Below are 18,761 nucleotides of genomic sequence, written 5' to 3' on the forward strand. Positions count from 1 at the left end.
TATATGTATAAAGAAAATATAGAAAATATATTAAAATATATACGGCAAATCTATAAACTATATAAAAGAATTTTTTTATATATATAAAGGAAATATAAAAAAATATATAAAGGAATTTATATATATATAAATAAATAAAATAAATTTATGTATATGAAGCCAATTTATAAAATATACAAAGTAATACATATTTAAAAGAATTTAGATATATAACACATATATGTAATTATATAAAAGAATTTATATATATAAAGCAAATCTATAAACTATATAAAAGATTTTTTATATATAAATAAATAAAAGAATTATATATATACAAAGCCAATTTATAAAATATATAAAGTAATATATATTTATGAAAATCTATATATATAACACAGATATGTAATTATATAAAATTATATATATAAAGCAAATCTATAAAATATATTTAAAAATTTATATATATATATAAATAAATAAAAGAATTATATATATACAAAGCCAATTTATAAAATATATAAAGTAATATATATTTATGAAAATCTATATATATAACACAGATATGTAATTATATAAAATTATATATATATAAAGCAAATCTATAAACTATATAAAAGAATTTATATATATAAATAAAAAAGAATTTTATCTATATATAAAGCCAATTTCTAAAATATATAAAGTAATATATATTTAAAAGAATTTATATATATAACGCATATATGTAATTACATAAAAGAATTTATATATACAAAGCAAATCTATAACTATATATAAGAATTTTTTATATTATATAAAGCAAATCTATAAAATATATTAAAAAATTTATATATATATATAAATAAATAAAAGAATTTTGTATCTATAAAGCAAATTTCTAAAATACATAAAGTAATATATATTTAAGAGAATTTATATATATAATGCATATATGTAATTATATAAAAGAGTTTATAAATATAAAGCAAATCTATAAACTATCTAAAAGGATTTATATATATATAAATAAATAAAAGAATTTAATATATATATAAAGTCAATTTCTAAAATATATAAAGTACTATATAGTTAAGAGAATTTATATATATAACACATATAAGTAATTATATAAATTTTTTTATATATAAAGCAAATCTATAAACTATGTAAAATATTTTTATATATATGTAAAACAAATCAATAAACTATATAAAAGAATTTATATATAAATAAATAAAAGAATTTTATATCTATAAAGCCAATTTCTAAAATATATAAAGTAATATATATTTAAGAGAATTTATATATATAACACATATATGTAATTATATAAAAGAATTTATATATATAAAGCAAATCTATAAACTATATAAAAGATTTTTTATATATATAAAGCAAATCTATAAAATATATTAAAAAAATTATATATATAAATAAATAAAAGAATTATATATATACAAAGCCAATTTATAAGATATATAAAGTAATATATATTTATGAAAATCTATATATATAACACAGATATGTAATTATAGAAAAGAATTTATATATATAAGGCAAATCTATAAACTATCTAAAAGATTTTTTATATATATATAAAAAAGAATTTTATCTATATATAAAGCCAATTTCTAAAATATATAAAGTAATATATATTTATGAAAATCTATATTTAATAGATTTATTTAATTATAGAAATTTGCATTTATTTATGCATTTATTTAATTATAGAAAAGAATTTATATATACAAAGCAAATCTATAAGCTATATATAAGAATTTTTATATATATGTAAAACAAATCAATAAACTATATAAAAGAATTTATATATAAATAAATAAAAGAATTTTATATCTATAAAGCCAATTTCTAAAATATATAAAGTAATATATATTTAAGAGAATTTATATATATAATGCATATATGTAATTATATAAAAGAATTTATATATATAAAACAAATCTATAAACTATGTCAAATATTTTTATATATATATGTAAAACAAATCTATAAAATATAATAAAAATATATATCTATAAATAAATAAAAATATTGTATATATATGAAGCCAATTTATTAAATATATAAAGTAATTGATTAATTTATGGATAAATTTCCCTGAAAATCCGGAAACCAAAGCAATTTTCCCGGTGTTTATGGATTAATTTATGGATTAATTTATGGATAAATTTCCCTGAAAATCCGGAAACCAAAGCAATTTTCCCGGTGTTTATGGATTAATTTATGGATTAATTTATGGATAAATTTCCCTGATGGATTAATTTCCCTGAAAATCCGGAAACCAAAGCAATTTTCCCGGTGTTTATGGATTAATTTATGGATTAATTTATGGATTAATTTATGGATTAATTTCCCTGAAAATCCAGAAACCAAAGCAATTTTCCCGGTGCTTATGGATTAATTTATGGATAAATTTCCCTGATGCATTAATTTCCCTGAAACTCCGGAATTCAAAGCAATTTCCCTGGTGCTCATGGATTAATTTATGGATTAATTTATGGATTAATTTCCCAAAAAATCCGTAAACCAAAGCAATTTTCCCGGTGTTTATGGATTAATTTATGGATTAATTTCCCTAAAAATCCGGAAACCAATCAATTTTCCCGTTTTTCCCGTTTTTCCCGGGATTTGGGTACCTCGATGTGCCGGAGGTGGTGCCGGTAAAATCCGGAAACCAAAGCAATTTTCCCGGTGTTTATGGATTAATTTATGGATTAATTTATGGATTAATTTATGGATTAATTTATGGATTAATTTATGGATAAATTTCCCAAAAAATCCAGAAACCAAAGCAATTTTCCCGGTGTTTATGGATTAATTTATGGATTAATTTCCCTAAAAATATGGAAACCAAAGCAATTTTCCCGGTGTTTATGGATTAATTTATGGATTAATTTCCCTATGGATTAATTTCCCTATGGATTAATTTATGGATAATCTTCCCTGAAAATCCAGAAACCAAAGCAATTTTCCTGGTGTTTATGGATTAATTTATGGATAAATTTCCCTGAAAAATTTCCCAAAAAATCTGGAAACCAAAGCAATTTTCCCGGTGTTTATGGATTAATTTATGGATAAATTTCCCTGAAAAATTTCCCTAAAAATCCGTAAACCAAAGCAATTTTCCCGGATAAATTTATGGATTAATTTATCGATTAATTTCCCTAAAAATCCGGAAACCAAAGCAATTTTCCCGGTGTTTATGGATTAATTTATGGATTAATTTCCCTGAAAATATGGAAATAAAGCAATTTTCCCAGTGTTTATGGATTAATTTATGGATTAATTTCCCTGGATTAATTTATGGATTAATTTCCCTGAAAATCCGGAAATAAAGCAATTTTACTGGTGCTTATGGATTAATTTATGGAAAAATTTATGGATTAATTTCCCTGAAAAATTACCCAAAAAATCTGGAAACCAAAGCAATTTTCCCAGTGCTTATGGATTAATTTATGGATTAATTTATGGATTAATTTATGGATAAATTTCCCTGAAAATCCAGAAACCAAAGCAATTTTCCCGGTGTTTATGGATTAATTTATGGATTAATTTCCCTGATGGATTAATTTCCCTGAAAATCCGGAAACCAAAGCAATTTTCCCGGTGTTTATGGATTAATTTATGGATTAATTTCCCTGAAAAATTTCCCAAAAAATCCAGAAACCAATCAATTTTCCCGTTTTTCCTGTTTTTCCCGGGATTTGGGTACCTCGATGTGCCGCAGGTGGTGCCGGTAAAATCCGGAAACCAAAGCAATTTTCCCAGTGTTTATGGATTAATTTATGGATAAATTTATGGATAAATTTCCCTGATGGATTAATTTCCCTAAAAATCCGGAAACCAATCAATTTTCCCGTTTTTCCCGTTTTTCCCGGGATTTGGGTACCTCGATGTGCCGGAGGTGGTGCCGGTAGGATTTGAGCATGGATCTGGTTTGCTCCTCCATCCTCTCCAGCAGCACCCGGGTGGCCTCGTCCTGCTCCCGCAGGGTCTGCTCGTACAGCTCATCCCGGGCCTTCAGCTCCTGGAAAAAACATGGAAAAGGAGTCTGGAATTCTTGGGAATTTTTGGGAATTTTTGGGAATCCTCAGGACACGGAATTGTCATGGATTGGGTGGGAAGGGAGCTCAAGGATCGTCCAATTCCAACCCCGTGATCACAGGGTGAACCAAACCCTTCAGCTCCTGGGAAAAACACGGAAAAGGAGCCCGGAATTATTGGGAATTTTTGGGAATTTTTGGGAATGCTCAGGGAAAAGGCAGGACACGGAATTGTCATGGATTGGGTGGGAAGGGAGCTCAAGGATCGTCCAATTCCAACCCCGCCATCACAGGGTGAACCAAACCCTTCAGCTCCTGGGAAAAACACGGAAAAGGAGCCCGGAATTATTGGGAATTTTTGGGAATTTTTGGGAATCCTCAGGGAAAAGGCAGGACACGGAATTGTCCTGGATTGGGTGGGAAAGGGAGCTCAAGGATCGTCCAATTCCAACCCCGCCATCACAGGGTGAACCAAACCCTTCAGCTCCTGGGAAAAACACGGAAAAGGAGCCCGGAATTATTGGGAATTTTTGGGAATGCTCTGGGAATTCTCAGGGAATCCTCAGGGAATCCTCAGGGAATCCTCAGGGAAAAGGCAGGACACGGAATTGTCATGGATTGGGTGGGAAAGGAGCTCAAGGATCGTCCAATTCCAACCCCGCCATCACAGGGTGAACCAAACCCTTCAGCTCCTGGGAAAAACACGGAAAAGGAGCCCAGAATTATTGGGAATTTTGGGAATTTTTGGGAATGCTCGGGGGAAAGGCAGGACAGGGAATTGTCATGGATTGGGTGGGAAGGGAGCTCGAGGATCGTCCAATTCCAACCCCGCCATCACAGGGTGAACCAAACCCTTCAGCTCCTGGGAAAAACATGGAAAAGGAGCCCAGAATTATTGGGAATTATTGGGAATTTTTGGGAATTTTTGGGAATGCTCAGGGAAAAGGCAGGACACGGAATTGTCATGGATTGGGTGGGAAAGGGAGCTCAAGGATCGTCCAATTCCAACCCCGTGATCACGGGGTGAACCAAACCCTTCAGCTCCTGGGAAAAACACGGAAAAGGAGCCCGGAATTCTTGGAATTTTTGGGAATGCTCAGGGAAAAGGCAGGACATGGAATTGTCGTGGATTGGGTGGGAAAGGAGCACAAGGATCGTCCAATTCCAACCCCGCCATCACGGGGTGAACCAAACCCTTCAGCTCCTGGAAAAACATGGAAAAGGAGCCCGGAATTATTGGGAATTTTTGGGAATTTTTGGGAATCCTCAGGGAAAAGGCAGGACACGGAATTGTCATGGATTGGGTGGGAAGGGAGCTCAAGGATCGTCCAATTCCAACCCCGCCATCACAGGGTGAACCAAACCCTTCAGCTCCTGGGAAAAACACGGAAAAGGAGCCCGGAATTATTGGGAATTATTGGGAATTTCTGGGAATGCTCAGGGAAAAGGCAGGAGACGGAATTGTCATGGATTGGGTGGGAAGGGAGCTCAAGGATCGTCCAATTCCAACCCCGCCATCACCGGGTGAACCAAACCCTTCAGCTCCTGGGAAAAACACGGAAAAGGAGCCCGGAATTCTTGGGAATTTTTGGGAATTTTTGGGAATTTTTGGGAATCCTCAGGGAAAAGGCAGGACACGGAATTGTCATGGATTGGGTGGGAAGGGAGCTCAAGGATCGTCCAATTCCAACCCCGCCATCACAGGGTGAACCAAACCCTTCAGCTCCTGGGAAAAACACGGAAAAGGAGCCCGGAATTATTGGGAATTTTTGGGAATTTTTGGGAATTTTTGGGAATCCTCAGGACACGGAATTGTCATGGATTGGGTGGGAAGGGAGCTCAAGGATCGTCCAATTCCAACCCCGCCATCACAGGGTGAACCAAACCCTTCAGCTCCTGGGAAAAACACGGAAAAGGAGCCCGGAATTATTGGGAATTTTTGGGAATTTTTTGGAATCCTCAGGGAATCGTCAGGGAATGCTCAGGGAATAAGGCAGGACACGGAATTGTCATGGATTGGGTGGGAAGGGAGCTCAAGGATCGTCCAATTCCAACCCCGCCATCACAGGGTGAACCAAACCCTTCAGCTCCTGGGAAAAACACGGAAAAGGAGCCCAGAATTATTGGGAATTTTTGGGAATTTTTGGGAATTTTTGGGAATCCTCAGGGAAAGGGCAGGACACGGAATTGTCATGGATTGGGTGGGAAGGGAGCTCAAGGATCGTCCAATTCCAACCCCGCCATCACGGGGTGAACCAAACTTTCCTGGGATGCTCCCAAAGATTCTCTGGGAATCCCTTCCCAAGATCCCACCATCCCAAGCTCCCCTTTCCCACTGGAAGCCATTCCCTGCCTCCTGCCCCTCCCATCCTTCATCCCAAATCCTAAATTCCAGCTCTGGAATCCCAAATTTCCCTCTGGAAAAGGCTCCAAGGATTCCCTGGATCCTTCCCTGATCCAGCTGCACATTCCCAGCTCTCCCAGCCCTGCCATTGGATCCATCCCCATCCTGATTCCTCCTTGAGAAGGAATTTCAGGATCCAGGAATTTCACTGGGAATTCAGGACTCCAGGAAGGGTCTCCCTTCCCTTTTCCATCCCCAAATTCCATAAAAATCCCTCGGGATGGATCCAGAGTGTCCTTGATCCCAGAATCCCGGAATGGTTTGGGATGGGATCCATGGACCTTCAATCCCATCCATTCCCACCATCCCAGGGTGATCCAAACCCACCCTTGGACACTGCCAGGGATCCTCTGGGAATTCCAGCCCAGCCAGGAATCCCTTCCCAAGATCCCACCATCCCAAGCTCCCCTTTCCCACTGGAAGCCATTCCCTGCCTCCTGCCCCTCCAGCCCTTGCCCAAATCTCAGCTCTCCTGGAGCCCCTTCGGGATGGGGAAGCGGCTCCAAGGATTCCCCAGATCCCTCCTCCGATCCCATTGAACATTCCCAGCTCCCCATCCCGGCTCCCGGAATTCCCGAGGCACCTCCTGGAGCTCCTGGATGAGCAGGTTCTTCCTGGCCAGGAGCTGCTCCTGCCCCTCCATCCTTCATCCCAAATCCCAGCCCTTTGGGATGGGGAAGCGGCTCCAAGGATTCCCCGGATCCCTCCCCCGATCCCATTGCACATTCCCAGCTCTCCCATCCCGGCTCCCGGCATTCCCGAGGCACCTCCTGGAGCTCCTGGATGAGCAGGTTCTTCCTGGCCAGGAGCTGCTCCTGCCCCTCCATCCTTCATCCCAAATCCCAGCTCTTTGGGATGGGGAAGCGGCTCCAAGGATTCCCCGGATCCCTCCCTTATCCAACCGCACATTCCCAGCTCTCCCATCCCGGCTCCCGGCATTCCCGAGGCACCTCCTGGAGCTCCTGGATGAGCAGGTTCTTCCTGGCCAGCAGCTGCTGGCACTCGCGGCGCTGCAGCTCCAGCAGCTCCCACAGCTCCTGCGGCGCCCGCAGCTCCCCGGCCAGCCCCCAGCGGGAGCCGATCTCCTCCAGCCGCTGCGTGCCCAGCCGGGCGTCCGCCTCCAGCTGCTCCAGCCTGCGGGAACGCCGGGAATCACCGAGATGGGACAGGGATGGAAGTGCTCCGGACACGGGAGATGGGACAGGGCTGGAAGTGCTCCGGACATGGGGGTCTTCCCTTCCCGGAATGCCTTCCATGAATCCCTTCCCTTCCCTGAATCCCCTTCCTTCTCTGAATCCCTTTCCTTCCTGAATCCCTTCCCTAAATCCTTTCCATAAATCCCTTCCCTAAAACCCTTTCCTAAATCCGTTCCCTGAATCCCCTCACTATTATCCTTTCCTAAATTCATTCCCTAAATCCCTTCCATGAATCTCTTCCCTAAATCCATCCCCTAAATCCCCTCCCTAAATCCCTTTCCTAAATTCCTTTCCTTCCCTAAATCCCTTCCCTAAATTCCTTCCCCAAATCCATTCCCTGAATCCCTTCCATGAATCCCTTCCCGTCCCTGAATCCCTTTCCTTCTCTGAATCCCATTCCTTCCCTAAATCTCTTTCCTAAATCCTTTCCCTACATTCCTTCCCTAAATCTCTTTCCTAAATTTCTTCTCTGAATCTCTTCCACGAATCCCTTCCCCAAATTCCTTCCCTAAATCCATTCCCTAAATCCCTTCCACAAATCTCTTCCCTGAATCCCTTCCCTAATTCCCTCCCTTCCCTAAAGTCCCTTTCCTTCCCTAAATCCCTTTCCTAAATCCCTTCCCTAAATCTCTTTCCTAAATTTCTTCTCTGAATCCCTTCCCTGAATCCCTTCCCATCCCTGAATCCCTTTCCTTCTCTGAATCCCTTCCATGAATCTCTTCCCTGAATCCCTTCCCTAAATTCCCTCCCTTCCCTAAAAGTCCCTTTCCTTCCCTAAATCCCTTCCCTAAATCCCTTCCCTAAATCCCTTCCCTAAATCTCTTTCCTAAATCTCTTCTCCGAATCTCTTCCCTGAATCCCTTCCCTAAACTCCCTCCCTTCCCTAAAGTCCATTTCCTTCCCTAAATCTCTTTCCTAAATCCCTTCCCTAAATCTCCTTCCTAAATTTCTTTCCTAAATTTCTTCTCTGAATCTCTTCCCTGAATCCCTTCCCTAATTCCCTCCCTTCCCTGAAGTCCCTTTCCTTCCCTAAATCCGTCCCCTAAATCCCTTCCCCTAAAGTCCCTTTCCTCCCCTAAATCCCTTCCCTAAATCTCTTTCCTAAATTTCTTCTCTGAATCCCTTCCATCAATCCCTTCCCATCCCTAAATCCCTTTCCTAAATTTCTTCTCTGAATCCCTTCCATCAATCCCTTCCCATCCCTGAATCCCTTTCCTTCTCTGAATCCCTTTCCTTCCCTAAATCCCTTCCATGAATCTCTTCCCTAAATCCCTTCCCTGAATTCCCTCCCTTCCCTGAAGTCCCTTTCCTTCCCTAAATCCCTTCCCTAAATCCCTTCCCTAAATCTCTTTCCTAAATTTCTTCTCTGAATCCCTTCCATGAATCCCTTCCCATCCCTGAATCCCTTTCCTTCTCTGAATCCCTTTCCTTCCCTAAATCCCTTCCCTAAATCCCTGCCCTAAATCCCTTCCCAAAATCTCTTTCCTAAATCCATTCCCTGAATCCCTTCCCTAAATCCTTTCCATAAATCCCTTCCCTAAAACCCTTTCCTAAATCCCTCCCCAAAATCCCTTCCCGAAATCCCGTCCCTAAATCTTTCCTAAATTTCTTCTCTGAATCTCTTCCATGAATCCCTTCCCCAAATTCCTTCCCCAAATCCATTCCCTAAATCCCTTCCATGAATCCCTTCCCTAAATCTCTTTCCTTCCCTAAATCCTCTTCCTTCATCCCTTTCCTGAATCCCTTTCCTTCCCTGAATCCCTTCCCTAAATCCCTTCCCTAAATCCATTCCCTAAATCCCTTCCCTAAATCCCTTCCCGAAATCCCTTCCCTAAATCCCTTCCCTAAATCCATTCCCAAAATCCCTTTCCTAAATTCCTTTCCTTCCCCAAATCCCTTCCCTAAATCCCTTCCCTAAATCTCTTCCCTAAATCCCTTTCCATCAATCCCTTCCCATCCCTGAATCCCTTTCCTTCCCTAAATCCCTTCCATGAATCCCTTCCCTAAATCCCTTCCCTAAAAGTCCCTTTCCTTCCCTAAATCCCTTCCCTAAATCCCTTCCCTAAATTTCTTTCCTAAATTTCTTCTCTGAATCTCTTCCACAAATCCCTTCCCTAAATTCCTTCCCTAACTCCATTCCCTGAATCCCTTCCATCAATCCCTTCCTGTCCCTGAATCCTTTCCATCAATCCCTTCCCGTCCCTAAATCCCTTCCATGAATCTCTTGCCTGAATCCCTTCCCTAAATTCCCTCCCTTCCCTAAAGTCCCTTTCCTTCCCTAAATCTCTTTCCTAAATCCCTTCCCTAAATCTCCTTCCTAAATTTCTTCTCTGAATCCCTTCCACGAATCTCTTCCCTGAATCCCTTCCCTAATTCCCTCCCTTCCCTGAAGTCCCTTTCCTTCCCTAAATCCGTCCCCTAAATCCCTTCCCTAAATCTCTTCCCTAAATCCCTTCTCTAAATCTCTTCCCTAAATCCCCTTCCATCAATCCCTTCCCATCCCTGAATCCCTTTCCTTCTCTGAATCCCGTTCCTTCCCTAAATCCCTGCCCTAAATCCCTTCCATGAATCTCTTGCCTGAATCCCTTTCCTAAATCTCTTCCCTGAATCCCTTCCCTAAATTCCCTCCCTTCCCTAAAATCCCTTTCCTAAATCCATTCCTGAATCCCCTCACTATTATCCTTTCCTAAATTCATTCCCTAAATCCTCTCCATGAATCCCTTCCCTAAAATCCCTTCCCTAAATCCATTCCCTAAATCCCCTCACTATTATCCTTTCCTAAATTCATTCCCTAAATCCCTTCCATGAATCCCTTTCCTTCCTGAATCCCTTCCCTAAATCCCCTCCGGAATCCTTTCCCTAAATCCATTCCCTAAATCTCTTCCATTAATTCCTTCCCGGAATCCCTTCCCTAAATCCCTTCCCAAGATCCCACCATCCCAAGCTCCCCTTTCCCACTGGAAGCCATTCCCTGTTTCCCACCCCTCCACCCCATTCCCAAATCCACCTCTCCAAGAAACCTCCGGCAAACTCCCCCAAACCACCCTGGGCCAGGTGGGATTTTGGGATCTCGTTCACGGGCCGGAATTTTCCGTGGGAATCCGGCAGAATTCCCAAATCCCGAGCTCACCTGGCGCGCTTGTCCTGCCTGTCCTTTTCCCGCCGCTGCGATTCCCGCAGGTCGGATTCCACCTGGACGTTGGTCAGCAGCTGCGTCCCGTGGAAAAGGAGCTTGGCCAGGGCCTGCCGGGCAAGGGAAATCCCGGGAATTTGGGCTTGGAATGCACCAATCCCGGATCCTTCCCGTCCGTGGGATGGGTGGGGATCCAAGCCCGAGGATCCCGGTCAAATCCCAATCCCTAAGGGATCCCGAAATCCATTTATTTCCCTAAATCCCCTCCACTGAATCTCTTCCCTGAATCCCATCCCATCCCATCCCATCCCATCCCATCCCATCCCATATTCCCATCCCATAATCTCATCCTGGAATCCCATATCATAATCCTATAATCCATCCCATAATCTCATTCTGGAATCCCATCCCAGAATCCCATCCTGGAATTCCATCCCATAATCCAGTAATCCCATACTGGAATCCTGTCCCATAATCCCATCCCATAATCCCATGCTGGAATCCTATCCCATAATCCCATCCCATAATCCCATCCCATAATCCCATGCTGGAATCCCACCCCATAATCCCATCCCATATCCCATAATTCCATCCCATAATCTCATCCTGGAATCCCATCCTGGAATTCCATCCTGGAATTCCATCCCATAATCCAGTAATCCCATGATGGAATCCTATCCCATAATCCCATCCCATAATCCCATCCCATAATCCCATTCCAGAATCCCATCCTGGAATCCCATTCCATTTCATAATTTCATAATCCAATCCCATAATCCCTTCCTGGAATCAATTCCTGGAATCCCATCCCAGAATCCCATCCTGGAATCCCATTCCACCCCTTAATCCCATAATTTTATCCCAGAATCCCATCCCATAATCCCACCCCAGAATCCCATCCCAGAATCCCATCACAAAATTCCATCCCATCCCATAAACCCATCTCGGAATCCTTTCCTTTTATTTCATCCCATAATTGCCTCCCAGAATCCCATCCCGGAATCCCATCCCAGAATCCCATCCCATAATCCCATCTCAGAATCCCATCCTGGAATCCCATCCCATAATCCCATATTCCCATCCCAGAATCCCATCCTGGAATCCCATCCCAGAATTCCATCCTGGAATCCCATCCCATCCCATAATCCCAGAATCCCTTCCCATAATCCCATCATGGATTCCCATTCCATAGTCCCCTAATCCCATCCCAGAATCCCATCATCCCATCCCATAATCTCATCCTGGAATCCCATCCCATAATCCCATCCCAGAATCCCATCCCAGAATCCCATCAGAATCCCATCCTGGAATCCCATCCCAGAATCCCATCCCATAATCCCATCCCATAATCCCATCCCAAAATCCCATCCTGAAATCCCACCCCAAAATCCCATGACATAGCCCCATTCTGGAATCCCATCCCATAATCCCATAATCCCATCCTGGAATCCCATCCCAGAATCCCACCCCATATCCCCATCCCATAATCCCATCCCAGAATCCCATCCCATAATCCCATAATCCCATCCCAAAATCCCATAATCCCAAAATCCCAAAATCCCAAAATCCCATAATCCCATCCCAGAATCCCATCCAGGAATCCCATCCTGGAATCCCATCCTGGAATCCCATCCCATCCCAAAATCCCATAATCCCATAATCCCATCCCAGAATCTCATCCTGGAATCCCATCCCATCCATAATCCCATTCCATAAACCCATCCTGGAATCCCATCCCAGAATCCCACTTCATAATCCCATAATCCCATCCTGGAATCCCATCCCATCCCAAAATCCCATAATCCCAAAATCCCAAAATTCCATCATCCCATAATCCCATCCCATAATCCCATCCCAGAATCCCCATTTGAGGTTGGAAAATCCCACGGAATCCAACCCTTCCCAGCACCAAGGACCCAGCCCCAATCCCAGACCAGGAATTCCTCCTGGATTTTTTGTTCCCACCAAGGGGACACCAAGGAGGAAAACAGGGAACAAGGATAGATCCAAGAGGAAATTCCCATTGGATCCCAAATCCCAGTCCTGGGGAGTTTCTCTCCCGGTTTTTGGCCCAAAAAGGAGGAAAGCCAGGGATAAGAAAGGATCCAAGAGGAGATTCCCATTGGATCTCAAGGATCTGGCCCAAATTCCCACTCTGGAGTTTCTCTCCCAGTTTTTGATCCATAGAGGGAGGAAATCCAGGGATAGAGAAGGATCCAAGAGGAGATTCCCATTGGATTTCTAGGATCTGGCCCAAATTCCCACTCTGGAGTTTCTCTCCCGGTTTTTGGCCCAAAAAGGAGGAAAACCAGGGATAAGGAAGGATCCAAGAGGAAATTCCCATTGGATCCCAAATCCTCGTCCTGTTGAATTTCTCTCCCAAGTTTTTGTCCCATCAAGGGGACACCAAGGAGGAAAACAGGGAACAAGAGGAAATTCCCATTGGATTTCAGGGAATCTGGCCCAAATTCCTACTCTGGAGTTTTTCTTCTGGATTTTTGTCCCAGTTTTTGGTCCATAATGGGAGGAAAACCAGGGATAAAAAAGGATCCAAGAGGAAATTCCCATTGGATCCCAAATCCCACTCCTGGGGAGTTTCTCTCCCGGTTTTTGGCCCAAAAAGGAGGAAAACCAGGGATAAGAAAGGATCCAAGAGGAAATTCCCATTGGATCTCAAGGATCTGGCCCAAATTCCCACTCTGGAGTTTCTTTCCTGGATTTTGGCCCAAAAAGGAGGAAAACCAGGGATAAGGAAGGATCCAGGAGGAAATTCCCATTGGATCCCTCCTCACCCTCTCGGTCTCCTCCACCAGCTTCAGGCTCTTCCCCTTCTGCTCCTCCTCCGCCTGCTCCTCGTCCTGCTCCACCTTCTCCCCAAGCGCTTCCCTGGCACGAAAACCGGGAAAAGTTGGGAATATTTTAATAATATTTAATAATATTTAATAATATTTAATAAATAATAATAATAATAATAATAATAATAATAATAATAATAATAATAATAATAATAATAATAATAATAATAATAATAATAATAATAATAATAATATTTGTATAATGATAATAATAATAGTAATAGTAATAGTATAATAATTGTATTATATTAATAATAGTAATAGTAATAATAATTATTTTATAGTAATATACAATAGTAATATATAGTAATATAATATACAATAGTAATATATATAGTAATATAATATAGTATAATAATTGTATAATAATAATAATAATAATAATAATAGTATAATAAAAAAATAATATTTGTATAATGATAATAATAATAGTAATAGTAATAGTATAATAATTGTATAATAATAATAATAGTAATAGTAATAATAATTATTGTAATAGTAATAGTAATAATAATTGTATAATATTAATAATAGTAATAGTAATAATAATAATTGTATAGTAATATACAATAGTAATATATATAGTAATATATAGTAATATAATAATAATATTAATAATAATAATAAAAAAAAATTGTATATATCAATATAAATTTAATTCATACAGATATATATAAATATAAATATTAATATAAATATATCTATAATAAATATCATATCATATCATATCATTCATATTGATTTAATTATTATAAACTTTTATATGAATGGATTTGGGATGGTTCTGAGCCCTGGTTTTGGATCCTGAACCTGGATTGGTCTGGATGATCTGATCTGGATTGTTTGGGATCGATCCTGAGCCTGGGGTTGGGTTTGAGACAGATCCTGAACCTGGGATTGGGTCTAGGATGGATCCCGAGCCTTTGGGATTGGGTTTGGGATGGATCCTGAGCCTGGGATTGGGTTTGGGATGGATCCTGAGCCTTTGGGATGGATCCTGAGCACAGGGATCAGATTTGGGATTGATCCTGAGCCTGGGATTAGGTTTGGGATGAAGCCTGAGCCTTTGGAGTGGATCTTGAGCCAGGGAATGGATTTGGGATGGATCCTGAGCCTGGGATTGCATTTGGGATGGATCCTGAGCCTGGGAATGGGTCTGGGATGGATCCTGAGCCTTTGGGATGGATCCTGAGCCTGGGAATGCGTTTGGGATGGATCCTGAAACTTTGGAATGGATCCTGGGCCTTTGGGATTGGTTTTGAGGTGGATCCTGAGCCTGGGATTGGGTCTAGGATGGATCCCGAGCCTTTGGGATGGATCCTGATCCTTTAGGGTGGATCCTGAGCCTGGGATTGAGTTCAGGATGGATTTGGAGCCTTGGGAATGGTCCTGAGCCCTGGGAATGGATTTGGGATGGATCCTGAGCTCTGGGTTTGGGATTTGGGATGGATCCTGAGCCTTTGGGATGGATCCTGAGCCAGGGATCAGATTTGGGATGGATCCTGAGCCTGGGATTAGGTTTGGGATGAAGCCTGAGCCTTTGGAGTGGATCTTGAGCCAGGGAATGGATTTGGGATGGATCCTGAGCCTGGGAATGGGTCTGGGATGGATCCTGAGCCTTTGGGATGGATCCTGAGCCCTGGGAATGCATTTGGGATGGGTTTGGAGCCCCGGGAATGGTCCCGAGCACTGGGAGGATTGGATGGATCGAATGGTGATCCTGAGCCTGGAATGGATTGGGATGGATCCCGAGTTCTCGAATGGATTTGGGAGATCCTGAGTTCTGGGATTGGTCTGAGATGATCCTAGCTGAATTGGGTTGGATGGATTTGAGCCTGGAGTGGATCCTGAGCTCTGGAATTAGGATTGGGATGGATCCTGAGCTCGGATGGGATTTTGGATGGATTCTGTGTTCTGGGAATGTCCCTGAGCCCCTGGGAGGGATTGGGAGTCAATCCTGAGCCGTGGATGTGTTTGGGAGGGATCCCAGGCCTGGGATTGGGTTTGGGATGGATCCTGAGCCTGGGATTTGGTCTGGGATGGATCCTGAGCCTCTGGGATGGATCCTGAGCCTGGGACTGGGTCTGGGATGGATCCTGAGCCTTTGGGATTGGGTTTGGATGGGGCCTGAGGCCTGGGAATGGATTTGGAGCTTTGGGAATGGTCCTGAGCCCTGGGATTGGGATGGATCCTGAGCCTGGGAATGGATTTGGGATGGATCCTGAGTTCTGGGATTGGGTCTGAGATGGATCCTGAGCCTGGATTGGGTTTGGGATGGATCTTGAGCCTGGGGTGGATCCTGAGCTCTGGAATTAGGATTGGGATGGATCCTGAGCTCTGGGATGGGTTTGGGATGGATCCTGAGCTCCAGGATGGGATTTGGGATGGATCCTGAGCTCTGGAATTAGGACTGGGATGGATCCTGAGCTCTGGGATGGGATTTGGGATGGATCCTGAGTTCTGGGAATGTCCCTGAGCCCCTGGGAGGGATTTGGAGTCAATCCTGAGCCGTGGGATGTGTTTGGGAGGGATCCCAAGCCTGGGATTGCGTTTGGGATGGATCCTGAGCCTGGGACTCGCTTTGGGATGGACTCTGAGTTCTGGGAATGTTCCTGATTCCCTGGGATGGCTTTGGACCGGATCCCGAGCCCCGGTTCCGATTCTGAGCCCCGGCTTTGGGCTCGGCTCCGGTTCTCGGCCCAGTTTGGGGCGGGAACCCCCCACCACCCCCTTCCCTCTGGAAAACCGGGAATGGGGCCCGGCCTGCCCCCGTTCCTCACCGGCGCCGGGCATCGATGCGGCTCCGGCGGGCGGCGATTCGCTGCTGCAGCTGCCAATCCGCTCGGGAACCGGCACGGGAACCTGGACCGGGAGCGATACCGGCATCGGCATCGGGAACGGCATCGGTACCGGCATCGGGAACGGGACCGGGAACAGCATCGGTACCGGCATCGGGAACGGCACCGGGAGCGGGACCGGGAGCAGGAGCGGGAGCGGAATCGCGACCAGGAGTGGAATCGGGACCGGGACCGGCACCTGGATCGGTACCGGCACCGGCACCGGGATGGGTACCGGGATCAGCACCGGGATCCGGCTCGGGACGGCGTTTAGGATCGAGCTCAGGCTCCGGTTCGGGCTCCGCGGGCTCCACGTTCGGGCCTGGGCCCGCCCCGTCCGCCCCCGGCTCCATGAGCACACCTGGGCGCAGGTGCGCGTCCGTTACTGCGCATGCGCCGACCCCGCTACCTTGGCAACGGCCGATGCTCTGTGCTCACTGCGCATGCGCGCACCCTGAGCGTCCCCCGTTGCCAAGCAACGGACTTGTCATCACCTGCGCGCTGCCGCGCATGCGCGGTGGCGCTTCCCGTTGCTTGGCAACGGCGGGAGCATCATGGGCCCCCTCCCCCCACCGCTCCCAAATTTTCCAAATTTTCCCGGCGCGTTTTTCGTGGGAAACAGCGGGAAAAAGGCACCGGGAGAGCTCCTCCCGCTCCTTCCCGCCGGGATCCGGGAGATGGGAATGGGGTTGGAGTGAGGGGAGGGGCTGGGATGAATTCCCAGAGAATTCCTGGGAATGTCCAAGGAAAGGTTGGAGCACCCCGGGATCGGGGTTGGGATTGAAAGTCCATGGATCCATTCAAAAAAAGTCCGGGATTCTGGGATCAAGGACGCTCAGGATCCATCCCCAGGGATTTTTATGGAATTCTGGGATGGAAAAGGGAAGGGAGACCTTTCCTGGAATTCCCAGTGAAATCCCTGGATCCCGAAATTCCTTCTCAAGGAGGAGTCGGGATGGGGATGGATCCAATGCCAGGCTGGGAATGGAGGGAATTCCCTGGGAAAGGGGAGCTTGGGATGGTGGGATCTTGGGAAGGGATTCCTGGCTGGGCTGGAATTCCCAGAGAATCCCTGGGAGCATCCAAGGGTGGGTTTGGATCACCCTGGGATGGTGGGAATGGATGGGATTGAAGGTCCATGGATCCCATCCCAAACCATTCTGGGATTCTGGGATCAAGGACACTCAGGATCCATCCCGAGGGATTTTTATGGAATTAGGGGATGGAAAAGGGAAGGGAGACCCTTCCTGGAGTCCCCAATTCCCAGGGAATTTCCTGAATCCCAAAATTCCTTCTCAAGGAGGAATCGGGATGGGGATGGATCCAGTCCCAGGCTGGCAGAGCTGGGAATGTGCAGCTGGATCAGAGAAGGATCCAGGGAATCCTTGGAGCCTTTTCCAGAGGGAAATTTGGGATTCCAGAGCCGGAATTTGGGATTTGGGATGAAGGATGGGAGGGGCAGGAGGCAGGGAATGGCTTCCAGTGGGAATTTTGGGATCTTGGGAAGGGATTCCTGGCTGGGCTGGAATTCCCAGAGAATCCCTGGCAGAGAGATCCCACTCCCAAATCCCGGGAAATTTGCTTTTCCATCCGTCTGATCTCCAGGATTTCAGGGAATTCCATGGATTCCATGGCACAGAGCCCTCCAGGCTCAGCATTCCCGCTTCCTCCTCCTCCTCCTCCTCCTCCTGGGGGATGCTGTTGCCATGGGGGGTTGCTTGGTTGCCATGGGATTGGGATCCGCAATGGTTTCCATGGAAATCCATCGGGGGAGGTCGGGAATGGGATGGGGGCGGAGGGGGGGAGGGGAGGGCGAGGCCCCGCCGCGATTCCCAAAATTTTTTTTTTTGGGGGGGGGGAAAAAACAAAATTCCACCTTTTCCTCCCCAAATTCCTGCTTTTTTTTTTTTTTTTTTTTTTTTTTTTTTTTTTTTCCCTTTTCATGGAATATTCTTTTTTCCAGGGAATTTCGCAGCCCTGACGGGGCCGATCTGGGGGGGGTAAAAGAGTGGGAATTATCCAGGGGATAATTTATGGAAAATCCCAGATTTTTGGGATTTCCTGATTCCTTTTCGGATTGCTCCGGGATGCAGCCATCCAAATGATTCCCTCCAGGAATGCTGAGGTGGGAAAAAAACCCGGGAATTTCAGGCTGATCCATCCCTGAATCCCAAAAAATGAGGAAAAACGGGATGACCCCACAACCTGGGGATGACCCCATTCCCGCTCTTTTCCACGATTTTTTTTTCGGGAAAAATCCCCTTAAAAACTCATTAAAAAAAAAGTGGAATTATCCCAATAAACCATGGAA

At 43.9% G+C, this 18,761-nt stretch overlaps 1 protein-coding gene across 2 annotated transcripts in view; it reads right to left on the reverse strand.

Moving 5' to 3' along the window:
- The window catches only part of DRC1 (dynein regulatory complex subunit 1), a 45,497-nt gene extending 28,665 nt beyond the window's left edge, over positions 1-16,832 (reverse strand). Inside the window, exons 1-6 of one of the 2 annotated variants that reach the window (XM_064710082.1) lie at positions 16,560-16,832; positions 16,394-16,475; positions 13,551-13,644; positions 10,756-10,868; positions 7,380-7,563; positions 3,872-4,009 (exon numbers count right to left, since the gene is read on the reverse strand). In XM_064710082.1, the coding sequence (XP_064566152.1) occupies positions 3,872-4,009; positions 7,380-7,563; positions 10,756-10,868; positions 13,551-13,644; positions 16,394-16,475; positions 16,560-16,803 (855 nt within the window). In that variant the 5' untranslated portion in view covers positions 16,804-16,832. Of the gene's footprint in view, positions 1-3,871; positions 4,010-7,379; positions 7,564-10,755; positions 10,869-13,550; positions 13,645-16,393 lie in introns of both variants that reach the window. The other variant, XM_064710081.1, reaches the window with a different exon arrangement.
- Positions 16,833-18,761: the final 1,929 nt, after the last annotated feature.

This window comes from Zonotrichia leucophrys, chromosome 3 (genome assembly GCF_028769735.1).
Source record: "Zonotrichia leucophrys gambelii isolate GWCS_2022_RI chromosome 3, RI_Zleu_2.0, whole genome shotgun sequence".
In the NCBI taxonomy this organism is placed as follows: domain Eukaryota; kingdom Metazoa; phylum Chordata; class Aves; order Passeriformes; family Passerellidae; genus Zonotrichia; species Zonotrichia leucophrys.